The sequence below is a fragment of the Chiloscyllium punctatum genome, chromosome 10 (genome assembly GCF_047496795.1).
Source record: "Chiloscyllium punctatum isolate Juve2018m chromosome 10, sChiPun1.3, whole genome shotgun sequence".
In the NCBI taxonomy this organism is placed as follows: domain Eukaryota; kingdom Metazoa; phylum Chordata; class Chondrichthyes; order Orectolobiformes; family Hemiscylliidae; genus Chiloscyllium; species Chiloscyllium punctatum.
In genome coordinates, this window is record NC_092748.1 from 31324048 (window position 1) to 31342910 (window position 18863).

Below are 18863 nucleotides of genomic sequence, written 5' to 3' on the forward strand. Positions count from 1 at the left end.
TTATCACTGTACTCATGAGTACAGTAATAATTCTGATTTTCACGTGCATCTGTTCTATTTGTTCCCACCATCCTTGCATCATGACTTACAATGGATGTTCCTGAAGTTTGACATTAAGTAAAGCATGTAGCAATTGTTTCAAGATGTAAAATAACAGACACATTCATTATTCGTTACTAGGTGAAGAGACATCAACAATATCTTTGAAAAACTTAGTGATTTTTATTGCTGCAGTGTGGGGTTTTCTTGACCAGGAAAACTTGATTCTTCCAAGAACCTTGCTTAGTAAGTTAGTGCTTTCAGCTTCACCGATGTGAGCAACTACCTAGAGAAACTGAGAAGGTAAGTTTAGTCCCAACAGCTTTCAGCAGTAGTAAAATCAGATGGCAGCAAGTATATTAGGAAGAATAGCAACTAAGAGCAGAAATAAAATATCGAAAATGTAACATGTACAGCAGAAACCCTTATGTGCTGTTTTAATGTATATTAATTAAGTATAAATTCAGTGCTTAAAGTATTGCTGAACAATCCAGCTCATTCTCTGTAATTTGAAAGTTGTCATAAATTATCTTTGGGCCGACGAATCTTAATAAACGCAGTGAGCAACTGCAACTTGGCATCTCTCCATAGGCAGCGTGCTGTACGTCTAGGAACAATTTTGGTTAGCCTCTCGGCAAAGCTTAGGAGAAGAGGTGAGTAAAATAGCTCAATTGAGGAAGAAGTCTTTGTAGCAAGTGTCTACAATCTGGAGTGCACTGCCTCAGATGCAATTGAGGCATTCAAAAAGGAATTTGATTATCTTAAAAGCACCATAACAAGGGATGCACCACATGACTTTCTCATTTGGAGACTTGGTGCAGACACAATACAGTGTCTTTGCTCTGTGTTAAAACAAGCTGGTTGAGAGGGCTTTAGTAAGTCTGTGTGGAGAGTGCACTGAAATCAAGAAGCCTATATAAATGATAACAGCTTTGTAATTGCAAGCTACCTTTCAAAAAATGAGTTGTATTATAAAGAGAAAACCCACATTATGAAATCTTAATAAATCACAGCCCTGGTGTCAATCACCAGAATCTCACATGCTCTCCATTTCTCCACACAATGTCCTTTATTTTAATTCATAAGAAGTTCATCCTGCTATAAAATCAAGCTGAAATTTTCATGGAATGCTTCACACAGTTTTTTTTTAATGAGCCTTACAGATGAATTCCAAAATGACCACTAACAAAACTATTACATTTTATTTTTCAAAAGAAGAGTTAACATTGCCATGAATTGGTCACCAACCCATCAGATCAGACCTTGGTTCTGGTATATGCAATTCCTGTGTTATACTTGAAAAATAAACAGAACACTGATTTGTCCCAAGCCACAGATTATGATGCAGATTTGCCACCACAGTTAATTCAGAATGGGTGTAAAGGTTTTATCTATTTAGCATAGCACTTTCTAGTGAAACACAGTAATTTTGTCAGTACAGACATATATTACAATAGCTCACCAGCCACAAAACAGTGTGGCTCAAATTTGATAACGTACAACAATGGGTATGAAATGATCATCCTGCTGAATACTATCTTTTTGTGTGTGTAGGACTGCCCTAAATTTATGGGGCCACCACCAGAATAAATTAGGCAATTAAGGGGCATTGGGCTGTGTGGTCCAGCAACAGCCCACAACATTAATGTGGAGGTACTCCAGCTCCATCAGTATTAAGGTAAACGTTTAAAAAAATTAGCCATTGTCAGCCACCTCTAGCTTTCTTTTTAAAGACTGCTGTACATCAAGATGACTGGTCAAACCTGGCACGGCCTAAGAATACCCATATGTTTAAATCTGTTCCATTGGATCGAAGACTGCATCCTCCTCCTATTCAAATCTTTATTCAGCCACCTTAGGGTTTCCTTGTGGATTTGGGTGAAAGATTATGTTTCTATACAGGGGAGACCAAAAAAGTTTAGGAATTGTAGCCCTCATGATAAAGAGGGCCTGAGGGTGTGTACTTTTTCTCATCTCCTGGTTTTATAACTCCTGCCAGGAAGTCAAAACTGAGCCCCTACTCTCTTGTTTTGGGACTCACTTACAAAAGATGGCTCAATCAATTGGTGGATTAACTTATAAGCATCACTTAATATGACTGGTTTGGACTTTGGTGACTGTCCATTTTCCTGGCCAAAGGGAATGAGAGACCTATCAAGAGTAGGGAAAACGAATGGGAGGAAAATAGAAAAAGCATTGTCTTCAAAAATAACTTACAATGAAAAACTAACTATTGTCCCACTTTCCCCCCCCCCCCAAAAAAAATTGAAATAAACTGCACAGAGGCAGGTCCTTATAGAATCAAAAATATTTTTTTCCAACCAGCTCAGGTTATGTCTACTTCAGTTGTGTGACCTGAAGATGGCCGTCACATTAAAATACATTACAACAGAACTGGTATTATCTGCTATAATAGAGCACAACCTTTTCCTTGCCAATAATTTAAAACTTTCACATTTTGATGCTGCATACTGTAAGATGGAAAGAAAGCAAGTACTATTGAAAAAAAATCTGAAGTACAATCTTTAAGCATTGACATTACACTGACACAACATCACATTGCAAGGCTTTGCTCTGCAATAATTCTGAGAAGGAAGGCAGATAATTTAGGCTCAATTGTATGTTAAATGCATTCAATATTTTGTCATAAGCTGACTTTTGACATCAAACTGGTTCATTTGCATTTACATCAAACTATCGTATAATACATTTAAAGGCATATGTAGTTATGAAAGTTTCCACTTTAAAATGGCATAATGCTGAAACGAACATGAGACACACGTGAAATCACTGCAACATTACATTTGTGGTTTATAATTGAATAACCAGCTTTTGTGTTTCAATGACGAGTACTCAATACGATGGCACATTATTATTTGGTTACTACTGAATCAACAAATTCTTTTAACATAAGGTTTTTTCAATGCGCATATACTTTTAACAGATCATGAGAGTGAAACTTAATGGCAACTAACATTTCAGCTAAAGTGTTTACTTTATAAAAATACTGGATATCTTGAAACATCAAGAATAAATTAATATCCTTGGATCATTAGCAGATTTAGGAAATAAATGTGCTGATAAACACACAAAACTAATTAAGTAAACACAAATGACAGGCAAACAAGGTACGTTATTACTTATTAAAGAAGACAGGAATCAAAGCATTTGAACCACAGTAATAATGTAGGACAATGGATGGGCTAGTTCAAGAAAAGAATGGCCTCAGGTGTGGGAATCATCCAGACTTTTGTCAATCTTACCAGCTTCCATATGCAACAAATTGAATTGATCAGAAAGAAGAGGGTTTTCTGGAACATTCTCTTCACTGATATGCAGGACAGTGTCTGTATGTTCAAGTAAGCTGCTTGCTTCAAGCCCTGTAAGATCATCACTGGCAGAGACAGGGGCCTGATGTACAGATTCTGTTTGTATTGTCAGCATTGTATCTATCTTAAAATCTTTGTTTTCAGAGCCTGAATATGTTGATTTCATCTGAGAAAAGCAAAAGCATTTCTTTAGAACAGAACAAAGAAGGACTGACACATTTTAACTGTCTTCCAATCCTACAGTACTCTGCAGTAATTTCCAGCTCCGAGACATATTGTGCTCCAGATATGGAAATTCCTAAAAGATCCACTCGCCGTAATATTGACCCTCCCACTGTGGAATGAAAGGGCCTTCCTCAACATCACCTTGTCAGGAAAACGGGCAGCTGGGAACTGACTCTGTGATCATAAGTCATTCTCACTCCACAAATTTCCATCCTTTCATTTTAATGCACAGAAAGTCAGCAATTGGCAGTGCACAATTTTGTAAGATGCACTTGTGTGTTCCACAAACAGCTCAGCAGCTTCATGTGTTATTGAGCATTATTGATTTCAACATGTAACTTTGGGAGATGTTCTCAAAAGATATTAATGCTTTACTCCTGGGCTCTCTCAACATTTTTTCTCAATATCTTACTGGAGTTCGCTCTACTTTAACTTGGGTTTTCTCTTCATTCTCCTGGGTAACACACTAGTCTTCAGCCGAATGAGGTCAAAAAAGCTACTCCCACGGTTTTTAAAAGAGTAAACTCGAGTGAGTTGCACATTGATGTATTTTATCCTCACCTGTGGACAAACTTAAAAAGAAACTGTCGCAGCACTACAAATCATTTCATCTGCCTTTTTTTCCCAAATGTATACTTTTTCAGTTTTAGCTTCTGCCTTTTCTGTGGTTTTACCCCTATTAGTGTCTTCTCCTGGGCAGCAGAGCAGATATTCTGCTGAAATCCAACCCACCTGAATGTCAGCATAGGTGAGTACACCTTCACAACATTGTCAGGAACCACAACCACCCTATTGAGTAAAATCAAGATTACGCAGACTAATTGAACATTCAAAAGAGACTCCTTATCATGACAAGCAAATTGGACAGTATTCTAGCATTCTGGTGAAAATTTCAAAGTTTCACACCCTGACAATGGTGCTGAAGTTCCTTTTCACTCCATTTCTACTAATGTAGCTTTAGATGGTCTACGGCTGGCAGGTTGAAGTGCCTGAGTTAGGCACGAGTGACTTCTTTTTAATAAGGAAATTAAGATCCAAAGTCACACTTTGAACTCTTACTACCATTTTTGCCAGACAGAAAATATGGTATGCACACACAAAGGGTAAAGTTTCGAAAATCCTTTCTATTTGGAGAATTGTTTTGAATTTTTAGAATAATTAATTTTAAATGTTTTCTCAGATTTTGGAGGAGGATGCAAAAATAACACAAAAGTAACAGGGGAAACTTCCTCTGATGGCTCCTCACTATGCATCTTCCTGGTTCTTATGCATTTCTTTAAATTAAGACCCTAACAGCTTCCTCAGATGGATCTAGAAGATCCCAAGTCATATCTGAAGGACATTTGAGTTTTCCTGGTGTTCTGGTATCCATGAACTTAATAAACGAGAACAGGTTAACTGCTCAATTCTAAGCAGTTTTCTTTTTCAATCGCTCACTGAATGGGACGTTGATGGCTAGCCCAGCATTTATTCCCCATCCCAGAAGGCAGTTATGAGTCAACTACATTAATGTGGGTCTAGAGTCATATGTCAGCCCAGACCAGGTAAGGATGGCAGTTTCCTTCCCAAAAGGACATTAGTGAGCCAGATGTTTTTTTTTCTGTCAATTGGCGATGGATTCATGATCATTATACTCTTAATTCCAGATTTATATTTAATTTAAATTGCACCATCTGCCATGGTGGGATTCAAACTCGCATCCCCTGAACATTATCAGCGTCTCTGGATTAACAGCCCAGCAATAATACTACTATGCTATCACCTCCCTTAGTTTTATTCATGGTACCTTGCCTTGTGAATTTGGCTGCTAGTTTTCTCTACATAATAGTGAACACCTTCAAAAGGAATTCAATGAGAAATACCTTGGGACATCTTGGGGCCATGAAATATTCTATTTAAAACCGAGTCTGCTCTTTCAATGTACATGTACATCCAATGACATTTTGCAATGCAGCAACCAGCATGTGATTAGAAAGCAGATTTGTAATCATCTCTTGCAGGAGTTAACCTTGGCTGCCTGTGAAGGACATTTACCTGGCTGCGGCTGTGGTCTCGATTGCTTGGATCCTGAATTAAAGGGGATCTAGGCGGTGCTGCTGAAACTGGTGAGGTGGCAGGCGCTGATGCCCCAGCTGATTCTGATTTGCTGTCCTCGGCCTGCTCTGCAGCGTTTTCCTTCCCCTCGGCGATTGTTGCTTGTTGCTGAGGAGCCAGGGTTTCCTGTTGCATTTCAGTGAAGGTTACTGACCTCTTTTGCTCTGTCAGAATCAAAAGATCAAGTAAAAATATATCACCTCAACTTAGAATATTTCTATTATTTACATGTTAAAAGAGCATGATTAAGCCGACGGATGCAGGTTATAGTGTATATTTGAACAATACAACAAATAACTTTATAATATAACTGAAAAACCAGTTTGGTAGTTTCTCATGCCACAGTATGAATTATTATCCCTTACATTATTCTCCTTTTTTGTTGTGTTGTTTTCTTATGCACTTTATTCCACTCTCTATTTGTATCATAGAAACGTATATCACAGACAGGGACTGCAGTGACTGTGCCTACTCCATGTGGGAACAAATGTGTTAATTTCCACATTTTTGTCCCTTTAAATTCTTCATGATGGAAACGTGGCTTAACTCCCTTTAACAATCAGTGAGAGGAAAACTCTCACTCCCAAAACTCTCTGATTCTGCCATTTCAAGAAGATTTTGTTGAGTATCTCCTAACAGTCCAGACGAACATTTATTGCATTACCTTGAACAGCCTTCCTTATTACCTCTTCCCCATTAGAAGGGCTGAATTAGTTATTTGGACATCACTTTTCTTTAGTTGATCCACTGAAAAGACATAACCATTGGCAACCTGTTTCCAGGTCACAATAATAAGAGGATAAATGTAACGAATTTGAATTTGCTTTATTGTCACATTTACTCACATGAGTTTAGATCAGAGTGGTGCCGGAAAAGCACAGCAGGTCAGGCAGCATCCAAGGAGCAGGAAAATTGACATTTCGGGCAAAAGCCCTTAATCAGGAAAATGTACTCACATGAGTACAGTGAAAAGTTTACATGTCGCCACTTACGGCACCATCTTAGATACATAACTAACTAGGTATAGATTCTTGAGTACAAATTCTAAGGAAAAAGCTTTCAAAAAGTAAAGAAATAAAAAAAAGTCCAGCATTACAGACCTTCAAAAGTACAAGCTTATAATAATAAATTACATAAATGAAGAAATAATGACAGAGGAGAATAAATAAAACAGACTAGGAAAGATCTGAGGTCGACAAGCAGGAGGCTGGAAGAACACAGCAAGCCAGATAGCATCAGGAGGTGGAGAACTTGCTGTGTTCTTCCAGCCTCCTTCCAGCCTCCTGCTTGTCGACCTTGGAGTCCAGCATCTGCAGTTTTCTTTGTCTCTAGGAAAGACCTGAGGCTGTAGTGAAATGTGTACCATATGACTACTGACCTTTGTGAAGGCATCATAATAAATTCATTAAACAAACAAAAAGAAGAACTGAAGATGGTAGGAATCAGAAACAAACAGAAATTGCTGGAAAAACTCAGCAAGTCTGGCAGCATCTGTGCTGAGAAAGCACAGCTGATATTTCGGGTCCAGTGACCCTTCTTTAGAATAATAAATGCACAACTGGAATCATAAAAATAATGCGATCCTCAGTGAATTCAGTTGCAATTTTTAGATTGGCCTGGTTCAATATCCAACTTATCTGCAAATTTGAAGAAAATTAAATGAGGTAAGGACAATGTAGAAAAAGACAGCAGAATATAACATGTGCCAGGCTGAAAAGTTTACAGATCAATTCCTTTGACTGTGATCATGATTATTATTAAGAGATTGTGAAGCTCGATGCCCACAAGGCATTCAAACCAAAATCATATCACAATCTTTTGTAATACACTGAAAATATTACAAACTCTTCACTGCCAATTTTCACTGCAACGCCAGCTACGATTCTCCAAAGAATTGTAGCTAAAATGCGATCTAACATTTGTGCCTTCAGTCTGACTGTCACATATTCCCATAGAAGATCCGTTAAAGAAGGTAGACATCGTAATGGGCATGGCAGAATCATCTTTCCATTGCATAGCACGTATTATGCTGTGAAAATCCTGTGCCTTTAGGATTTAACTGGTTTGTCATTTTTAGTTGTTGCTTTTACACTTTGAAATATTGCTTTCATTACATGGTATATGAAGCAGCTAGAATGCTCTGAATAAGTCTGGTTTCCAACTCCATTCACTTCTCAGGTAACAACTGAATAAAACAAAATTATGGATCTTACCCAGTGATTTGGCTTTTGGCTGAACGCTGCGTCTTGTTGTGGACAACCGGGCACCCTGCCGTCCTCTTACTTCAGCTTGTAACTTTGGACGAGAGAGCAGAGCACGGCGTGGCTAACAAAATATCATAATAAACATGAATACTTCCCAAATTTATTCCACCGCTTTCATGAATTGTTTGGAATTAGGTTGCAAAATGAAAGAAATCAATATTGAGATAGAGGATATTTTCTATTTTTTAAATCTCAAGTTACCATCAGATGTGTCCAAATGCAATGTAAAGCTCTCTCTAACCTGTTCCAATGATGGACTGTAATCCAATTTTACATAAATAACCGTTGCCTAGATCCGCATCATCTCTCTTGAAGGCAGCATTTCAACATGATACTTGCAGTATAACTCTCAACACATGTCTCAGACATGAATCCCTCCCGGGAATACTTTTGCACTTTGCTCAGACAGCATCACACGAGATTTAATTTGAGCAAAGATAAGCATGCTTGCATCAAGCTCCCTTATGGCAAGGGCAAGAGAGTTTACTCGCAGACAGCTTAGCAAAACGTATCACCTATATTTTGCTTTACATAGTGAGTGATCTGGTTTGCAACAAATTAAGAAAGAAAATGGCATTTTAGCTACAATAGGAACAGAGTACAAGAAAAAGAAGTCTTGCCACAATCATACAGGGCTTGATGCATAAACTTGTGTGAGATTTTGGTCTCAGTACTTAAGGAAGAATTTGCTTGCATTGGATGCAATATAGTGAAGACTTGCCAGATTGATCCCCGGGATAAAGTGTTCTCTGGAATTTAGAAGAGATGATCTCATTGAAACATTTAAGATACTAAAGGGGCTGTTTCACTTATCTGAGATATCTAGAATAAAGACCACACAGTCTCAACATATGGGACCACTCAGTTAGGACTTGGATGGGAAGAAATTTGTTCACTCAAAAGGGTTGCAAATATGTGGAACTCTCTATCCCAGAGGTTTCAGATCCTGCATTGTTTAATATATTTTGGGTGAGAGGGACAGATTTTGGTCTCAGGAAACCACAAGATCTGTGCAATAGATGGGAAAGTAGTACGGAAGTTTAAGATTAGCTATGATCATATTCAAAAATGGAGCAGGCTGAATGCTATACGGTCCTCTATTTCTTAATTTCTTGTGTTTTGCTCACTGTCCTATGAATTATGCTTTGTCCACTTTACTGTGTCAGATGTTTTGAGTTGTTCTTGCACAGAAATATATTACTGTTGCCATGAGTGATTACTGTATTGTAATTCTATACAGTTCTTATTCACGGCACCGTTAGTGATTTTTATTGAAGCAAACCAGAGTTTCAGGATGTTAATAGCAACCTTTTGCAATGACTAACATCTCCCCTTCCAATCCTAAAAACAAACCATACGTTATGTTTAGTTTCTGTTTTTCTCAGCATTGCTGTAAAGATCAGAATTCAGTTTCTCACCTGCCGGAGACCTCTCTTTCTGCCCAATGGTTGTTGTATAAGCAGATTTTGCTGCCCAGGTTCACTTTGAACGCTTGCTACCCTGTTAAGCATATTCAATGTTAATCAGATTATAAATAGTTAACTAATTCTTAATTTCTTCTTTCATTGTTGTTTTTGTAGTGCTTGTTTTATGTTTCAGAAACTTGCTATTACTAACTTAATTTAAGCAAATAAATCATCTTACTTTCAATTTATTGTGTATTATTTTAAAGCACCCACCTCAAACTGCATTAACTCTCATTTCTTTGGTACATTCATAGCATCATTAACTTGGTTCAGATTAATGATTTGTCAGTTTTACTGAAACTGAAATTTGAATAAATATTCATACAAGCAAAATGCTGGTAAAATATTTGTATCGCATTTCACCCCAAATACATCTCCTTTAACGTGTGAAAACTCATGGAACACTGTCAAAAGGAAGATAATGTTGCAATAGTGCACAGATCTAAAACAAAAACAAACACTACTGTTGTTTTTTTTAAAGTGGCAATGGTGGAGGTGTAAACAACTTATTTCTTATAGTGTGTAATAGTCAAGAATGTAGGGCTGTTAAATGTCAATGATTCATCACATTGCACAACTTTCAATAAACTGTTCTACCAAAAATGATGCTACAAAATGTATCCAAGTTCAATCTATCTTATATGTAGCTGGTTCTACAGATGTAATCTTACCAGGGGACAAAACAAATCACAGACTGAGCTCTAGTACTCACCAAAATATTCACAGCAGAGAATCCCAACTACCATGTACACTGAAATTACAGTATTCAGTCCTGGTTTTCTCCTCAGGATTTCTTCTGAGCATATATTTTTTCCTCTGAAAGACAACTGGGATAGAAATTTGTTTATGTGGCAGCCTGCCACCAATTGAGGGGAGTGTGCTGTGGTGCTGGCTTCTCGTCTGTATGCTGCTGCTGATTGATCTTGGATACTTGATTCGCTGGGGGTCACACAGCTGCCCCGGTATTGTGATGCACTCATGGACGGTCTTGTGTGTCCCTCCATGTAGCTCATATAACTTCAAGATGGGATCTCAGCCTGTTCACATTACAAGTGAAAGGAGGCAATTTTCATTTAGGTTTGACTGGGCATGGTTAATGGAAACAACGTAGCTGGGTCCTTGGAGGTTTTATTTTCAGTTTCTGAACACAACCAAGGAGAGAGGAGAACCTGGCCAAGTGTGGAAGTACTCTTCCTTTGTGCTGACTTCACTGGCAAAGCCAGCATTTGTTTCCTGTCCTTAACTGCCCTCGAACGGATTGTTTTTCTAGGCCATTGGAAAGGGCAGTTAAAAATCAACCATACATTGTTGTGAGCCTGGAGTGAGATGCCGGTCAGGCCAGGTAAGGATAGCAGACATCCTTCCTTCAGGGACACGAGAGAAGGAGGTGAGTTTTTACATCAATCGATGACAGCAATAATCCAACGTCATTGATCTCCATCTCCAGGAGGCCTTTGTCTTACTCCTCTGCAAAGGAGGCAATGCCACCCTCTGGAGGTCCTAGACCTTAGCCTGACTATGGCTCACTGGTGCCCCGTGACCTCCCACATACATTCCTGACTAGCTTTTGCTGGCTTCCATGTGGCAAGTCTTAGGTATCTGAAACAACAGACGTGAGAGTTTCAAATAATGGAAGAGGTGGCAGGGAGCTTCTTAGTTACACCATCTGAAGCTTTCAGTTGATATCAAATCTCAATGTTAGGAGTGGGATGCGGGGGTGACTGGCAGGTTCGAAAGGCACAAGGCAGATTGTACCCTCCTCTCAAACAGCCTCTTGGGTACTAGGTACCATAGGCTACGTCATCTCCTGTCCCACAATCTCAATTATTTCCTCCTGGAGTTCAGCAGATGGCATCTTGGAAATCATCCATCCTCCCTGTGTTTCCTGTGTTGTGTTTGTTGTTTTTGCCTTGGGGTGGGGGGGGGTGGAATGTGTGTATGTGTGTGAGAGAAAGCAGACTGACAGTCTGATTGTGCAGAGTTGTCCTTTGCTGATGTGTATAACAGACGAAGGTATGCGCTGCAAGAGATAGGTGTGATTCTGCCAGATTTGGAAAGGCATTTGTTCATAAGGTGCATGCTAGGTGAGAGTTTGTACTGAGAAGTTGATGATGTACTGGGCATGAGACATAATGCACATCTACTTTCAGTCACCTTGATCACAGGTCCACATCATTGCATTTTTTCAGTATTACTGTCACACCCTGCGGATGAGACTCTGAGCACTAGCCCCTCTCTCTTATTAATCTGGTACAAGAGGACATCCTGCCACACGCAAAAACATGACCTCCATCCTAGAATCCACCTTGCTCACGTGAGCGTCTAAGGCAACACTGCTGAAACATGATTGGAATGAGTGTGAGCCAGATCACATGTCTCAACTCATCCACAAACAAATCTAATTTCTAGTCCCTCATGCATTCCCACCACTTACTGTTCAAAGCGCACACTACTTTCTTCACAACAGAACAGTACTTTAGCCAGAACTTTGGACAGCATGGTGGCTTAGTGATTAGCACTGCAGGTTTGATTCCAGCCTTGGGTGACTGTCTGTATGCAGTTTACACGTTCTCCTGTATCTGTGTGGGTTTCTTCCAGTGCTCTGGTTTCCTCCCACAGTCCAAAGATGTGCTGGGTAGGTGGATTGGCCTTGCAAAATTGCCCTGCAATGTCCAGGGATGTGTAGGCCAGGTGGGTTAGCCATGGGAAATACAGGGTTACAGGGATAGGATGGAGACTGTACGTCTGGGTGGAATGATCTTCGGAAGGTCAGTGCACACTTGAAAGGCTGAATGACCTCTTTTGCTCTATGATCCAATAAACCTTTCAAAGCTATTGTTTTTCTCTTGTTACTTTTCTAGATTGCTTCCTAACCAGTCTTGCAGCATCAAACATGCTACAAATCCCTTCTGCATGATGCTCTCTATTTCTTTTCAAGGTTTATCATTAGAAGCAACTCAGGCCACAGCAATCAATCTCATAACTCTGGGTACGTTATGCATTATTTGCTTTTAGATATTGGGTAAAGGTTTCCCCACTTGATCTGTGGTCCAATGGCAGGACTTGCAATAGCAGAAAAGGTTTGCAAAATCTTAGCCACAGTATTCTCATCCTACCTTTAGTTTAATTGACCAGTCATGGAGGGTTACGGGGATGAAGGAAGGATCTCTACTTAAAAGGGACCATGAAGTGCAACAGAATGGTAGCCCAACTCTTGGAGTGTTTGAGAAGGCAGGAACTGCAGGAATGGTGAGGAGTCCAGGAAATGCAGTCCCTGAATTTCTCACTCCAACTGGAGTTCTGTTGTCCACTACTAAGGATGGCAGTGAGCAGAGCTTGCCCAAACAGGCTATGGCCAGAGGAATCAGTAGTCCTTGCAACTTGGAATTGGCTGACCAAGTGGATCCAGAACTTTGGAGCATAAGATGGATAAGTAGTGTAACACCTTCAAGTGCCACATTCTAGCGTCTGACTTCCCCACTTCTGCATCATCCTCCTGAATAGCATTGCTTAGGCAAACATACTTGCAGCTCCACTTGCTTACATCTTCACGTGAGTGGCATACACTCACATTCATCCTGAACGTACTGCCATCTCATTTCCATACCCAATGCCCACCTTTCAAAGAATTTGGCCTTACCAGCCTGTAAATAATGTTCATAACTCCTGTAGAAGAAAGCACACAGTGTCAGATTAATGCAGACGCATGAGTGGTTATGGATAGCTTTCCAGTCATAGTACCTTGATAACTATTGGCATTGCCCAGTTAGACTTTTGCAAAGGAATCTAAAATATACAACATGCAACTGATGTTGTTCTTCTTGATTATCATGTCAGCTGTTAGATAGAACTGCAAAAGTACGCTTTGACCGTAGTTAAGTGCAGTTGTAGGTGAGTTATTTCCAAGAAGTTACATATCGAGAAATGTAACCTCTCCTTGAGAGAAGAAGTGCTTTGACCAGCAGCCTCTCACCCGGCCATGCCTGAAGCTCTTCAGTTGCACTGACCAAAGTTTCTCAGTTTATCAATTTCACTGAGGAAGCTCTTTGCATTGTGCACTCGCCTTGTGAATTGCTGGCAGCTAAAGAAATAGGTGCTGCCCTGGCTGATAAATTCAGAGTTAAAAGTTAAAATGGAAATTAATATCCTGTTTGAATAGTTCATACCAGTCAGCTGCATGGGGATGTTTCCCTTGCCTTCAACTCTGCCAACAGAGAAGAGGCCAGGATGACGTCAAGATCCTATCCCAATATCGTATTTAGGGATTTAACTTCTAACACGTGCACATGATGGAGCTGAAGATTCTTTGTTGCCTTTGTAATTAAAGTCATATTCAAATTAAAACTGGAGCCTAGAGGCATCCCTCCACTCAGCTGCATTTCTATTAAGTAACTTCAAAGGAAAGAAGAGATAAAAGCAAAGGCTGTTTAGTATGGTCAACAAGAGCATTCGAGGAATCAAGAGCTTCTACAATGATTATTCTGTGAAGCCCAAAATATCGATGTGGGTTAAAACAGAGTTGGGCACTGCATGTATGCACATAATTGTCTGTCCTGCATAATGCTAGCTAGCACATTATTAATGACAATATACTGAGCAGTAGAACATCAAACATGTTCATTAATTAAGAGAGATAACTGACTTTGCTCTTAACTTCTGATTGTAAGAGAGTCAACAGGAGTGAAAGTTAATTTAGAGCCCACTACCCTGGATTTTTGTTTATTTTCAATATCTCCTATTTTCTACAGCCACATTCAATTGTATATTTAGAAGCATGCATGCAAATAGGGGCTTATATTTAAGTGAAATGATAAAGTAACATTAACCCCCCTATTTTTCATTATTATAGCTTTACCATTTTCTTATCACAGTGTATAAACAAAAACAATGATTCTTGTACTCTCAAACCCGAGGGCTTCTTGAAAGTTCTAAATATGAAGTTTTACGTTATTTTGATTTCAAACATCTGATTCATTCATATTTGAAAAAGTTAAAAACAATAGAAATGTAAACAGCCTGAAACGTCAAAAGATTTCATTTATTTAAAGAACATGAATGTATGATAGCAAGTAATATATTAGCATCTTGAAATTTCAGTCAATTGCGTTGATATTCCTGGAGCATCTCAGATTTCTCTTTATCAAAAGATAGCTTTGATAAGACATGGAAAATGTATTCAGAATGAACAGAGATTGGTCTTTAAAAGGACTGACGTTTTATTGTCTCTTCCCGTTTGATACTGTTGTCTTACACATTACACCTCCACCTTTACCACCGAGTTTCCATCATAGACTCAATCATTTAAAAAGCTGGGGGATGTGTGCACGAATGAACTATATGAGAACATGGGTTGATAACATCCGTGTGATGGAACACTTTCATGACATTTCTGATTTTCAATTAAATCACAGGTTCCACAGAGAGAAAAGAAAAGTGAGATTAAAGACATGTGAATGACAATATGGTTTTTGTTTGGAAAAATCAAATGACAACTCAATAGCAAGACTTATTAAATGAGAGACAAAAGTGTTATCAGGATTCCCAGCATGTAGATTGACATAAATGCAACATTACACTGTACCTAGAAAGGTTAATCTCAGCAGCCAGCCCCTGGGATTCATCGAGGACATTAGGTTCACTGCAGGGCAGGGAGATGAGTATTTAGGGAAATGAAGCATGCCTTGTCTACAAACAGGGCAATTCACAAGGTGACATGCTGTTAAACAGCATACACTTACTATACATTGCAAAAAAACCCAATAGACTTAAACAGATTTAGGGACCAGAAATTCAAATCAAGTATAACACTTAAAATACATGAAAACCAAAACAAATTCTACATCATTTTCAACCAGGAAGAAAATCTCAGTTATTAAACAAAGAATTAATAGAAAATAGGATCAATATTAAGACTGAAACCTGTTTTGCTAAATAACAGAACTTCATTTTCCATTGGGGTTTAAGAGAGAAATTACTTGTGAATGTCTTTAAATTTAACACAAAAAATGAACATTCTTTAGTATAAATGCTGCAAAATTAAGTCAAATATTTGAATGCTACTTTTGCAAATGTACGCAATAAAATTGTATGATGTAGGTTTGCACCTACAAACAACTGAACGCAGGTAAATGTGAAAAATCAGAAGGTAAGACAACTCAGGCCAGCCTTTTAGCACTGAACCACAGAGAAATATTGGCAAAGATTGACAGTGGTCACCTGGCCAGAGAATATATGTTAGCATAGAAGTTAGCACTTTACAAAAGAAGGTAAAATGTCACTAACATTGTTCTCAGAACCTCGTTGCTTTAGTCTTCAAAGTAGAGTACATTTAGTAATTGAGATCTTTACAAGAAACAATACAACAGCTCAAGCAAAAACAGTCTTAAATACTGAACCTGCTGACAGTATATATTCTTCCTCACACATGGGATGTGGATATCACTGACTGGGCCAGCATTTATTCCCTGTTCTTTCTAATACCCCATCATCTGACAGGAAATCAAATGTATTCAATTCTAACATTAATACTACTATCAACCATTGTCACAGGAACAACTGACTTTCATTAATCTCTAAGCATTTGGACGTCATTACTGGTCATCATTTTGATTGTGAATTTGTTAACCACACTCTTTGATTAACAATTAGAAAATGAGTACAATAATTAAATTTCTCTTATGATTAAACTGACGATCTCCCATTTCAATGAGGATGAAAAGAATCGTTTTTCCTCTCAGATGGTCCTTAGCCTATTAAATTATTTTCCCCCATAGAGCAGTGGAGGATCATTATTATTATAGCTGCATTAAATTAATCACAATAATAAATCAAAAGGACAAAAAAGATTTTCACCCAAACTCTATACAAATGTTGATAGATGAGTATTTCCAAACTAATCTATGTTGGCTTTTGTTTTTGAAGTTCTCAATTGTGTTATTTCTAATGTTATTTCTTGGCCTAATGCAATACCCAACTTATCCCAAGTCATCGTCAACATCATTTCAATTCTGGACAGTTGGCTTTGTTTCTTCGAATTTGTGAATTCTTGATAGGATGTCACATTAATAGGTATACCCACTGCTGATTAAACAGAGCATGACTGTGGGACACACAAGATCCAGAAGGAGTGGGTAGATCATGTCGCAGCTGTACAGGACATTGGTTCGGCTACTTTTGGAATATTGCGTGCAATTCTGGTCCCTCCTATCAGACGGGTGTTGTGAAACTTGAAAGGGTTCAGAAAGGATTTACAAGGATGTTGCCAGGGTTGGAGGATTTGAGCTATAGGGAGAGGCTGAACAGGCTGGGGCTGTTTTCCCTGGAGCGTCAGAGGCTGAGGGGTGACCTTATAGAGGTTTATAAAATCATGAGGGGCATGGATAGGATAAATAGACAAGGTCTTTTCCCTGGGTTGGGGGAGTCAGCAATAGAGGGCATAGGTTTAGGGTGTGAGCGGAAAGATTTCAAAGGGACCTAAGGGGCAACGTTTTCACACAAAGGGAGGTGCGTGTATGGAATGAGCTGCCAGATGAAGTGGTGGAGGCTGATACAATTGCAACATTTAAAAGGCATCTGGATGGGTATATGAAGAGGAAGGATTTAGAGGGTAATAGGCCAAGTGCTGGCAAATGGAACTAGATTACTTTAGGGTATCTGATCAGCGTGGATGAGTTGGACCAATGGATTGGTTTCCGTGCTGTATGTCTCTGACTCAAGAGGATTGATACTAAAAGGATGTTTTTCTTAATGGGACAGAGTAGAATGAAGATGAGGAGGTTCCCATTTCAGATGGGGATGAAGATTTTTTTTCCTCTAAGGGCCATTTGCATGTGAAATTATTTATCTTCCATAGAGCAGTGGTGGATCACTGATTATTGTTATAGCTAAGTTAAATAGATTCTTGCTTGACAAGAAAGCCAAAGTACATTGGCATTAGATAGGAAAGCGAAAGCTGCAATCAGTTCAGATATGATCTTATCAAATGGAGAAAGCAGGTTGGAGGGACTAAATGACCTTCTTCTGCACATAATTACAGTGTTAAATGAACTGTGGGATAACATGGGAAACTTTGCATTCACATTTGCAGCCATTTGGATTCTTCATTAATATAAATAAAGATAACTACTTACCTTGAGCAATAGACAGGACTAAATTAATTAAAAAAGAAACAGTCATAACTTCAAAGCTACTTTAGTTGCTTTCCAAGTAAAAGCACATGATGCTCCAATAAAATCTATATAAAAGTGAATTCAATGATTATTTTTTAAAAAATGACAAGGTATTCTTACAATCTAAGGGAGTTGGTATAGAAAATTCCACAATCCAAATGTTTGCTTACTTTGTTGTATGGATTAAGAATTTCTAAGTCTGCCTAACCAGGATGTTGCCAGTAATAGAAGGTTTGAGTTATAGAGAGAGGCTGGATAGGCTGGGACTTTTTCAACTGGAGTGTGGGAGGTTGAGGGGTGACCTTGTAGAGGTTTTTAAAATCATCAGGGGTATAGATAAGATGAATGGCAGGCATCTTTTCCCTATGGTGGGGGATTTCATTCGAGAAGGCATATTTTTACAGAAAGAGGCGAAAGATTTAAAAAGGACAAGAGAGGCAACTTTTTTTACACAGAGAAGGATTCACATGTGGAATGAACGTCCTGAGAAAGTGGTGGATGTGAGTACAGTTACAATGTTTAAAAGATATTTGGACAGGTGTCGGAAAACTGGAGATTGGCTAACGTGGTGCTACTGTTTAAGAAGGTTGGTAAGGACAAGCCAGGGAACTATAGACCAGTGAGTCTGATGTCGGTGGGAAGTTGTTGGAGGGAATCCTGAGAGACAGGATGTACATGTATTTGGAAAGGCAAGGACTGATTCGGGATAGTCAACATGGCTTTGTGCATGGGAAAGCATGTCTCACAAACTTGATTGAGTTTTTTGACGAAGTAATGAAGAGGATTGATGAGGGCAGAGCAGTGGACATGATCTATATGAACTTCAATAAGGCATTTGACAAGGTTCCCCATGGGAGACTGATTAGCAAGGTTAGATCGCATGGAATACAGGGAGAACTAGCCATTTGGATACAGAACTGGCTCAAAGGTAGAAGACAGGGGGTGGTGATGGAGGGTTGTTTTTCAGACTGGAGGCCTGTGACCAATGGAGTGCCACAAGGATTGGTGCTCGGTCCATTACTTTTCATCATTTATATAAATGATTTGGATGCAAGCATAAGGGGCAAAGTTAGTAAGTTTGCTAATGTCACCAAAATTGGACGTGCAGTAGACAGCGAAGAAGGTTATCTCAGATTACAACGGGATCTTGATCAGGTGGGCCAATGGGCTGAGAAGTGACAGATGGAGTTTAATTTAGATAAATGCGAGGTGCTGCATTTTGGGAAAGCAAATCTTAGCAGGACTTCTACACTTAATGGTAAGGTCCGAGGGAGTGTG

The 18863-nt window shown here is 39.0% G+C and overlaps 1 protein-coding gene across 7 annotated transcripts in view; it reads right to left on the bottom strand.

The window, feature by feature from the left end:
* Window positions 1-465: 465 nt before the first annotated feature.
* Window positions 466-18863, bottom strand: part of unc80 (unc-80 homolog (C. elegans)) — a 277657-nt gene continuing 259259 nt past the window's right edge. For 3 of the 7 annotated variants that reach the window (XM_072578771.1, XM_072578772.1, XM_072578769.1), the window contains 5 exons: window positions 14999-15055; window positions 9370-9451; window positions 7901-8012; window positions 5628-5851; window positions 466-3534 (listed from right to left, as the gene is read on the bottom strand). In XM_072578771.1, coding sequence (XP_072434872.1) covers window positions 3265-3534; window positions 5628-5851; window positions 7901-8012; window positions 9370-9451; window positions 14999-15055 — 745 coding nt within the window. In that variant the 3' untranslated portion in view covers window positions 466-3264. The remainder of the gene's footprint in view (window positions 3535-5627; window positions 5852-7900; window positions 8013-9369; window positions 9452-14998; window positions 15056-18863) is intronic. The other 4 variants (XM_072578773.1, XM_072578774.1, XM_072578775.1 and 1 more) reach the window with 2 other exon arrangements.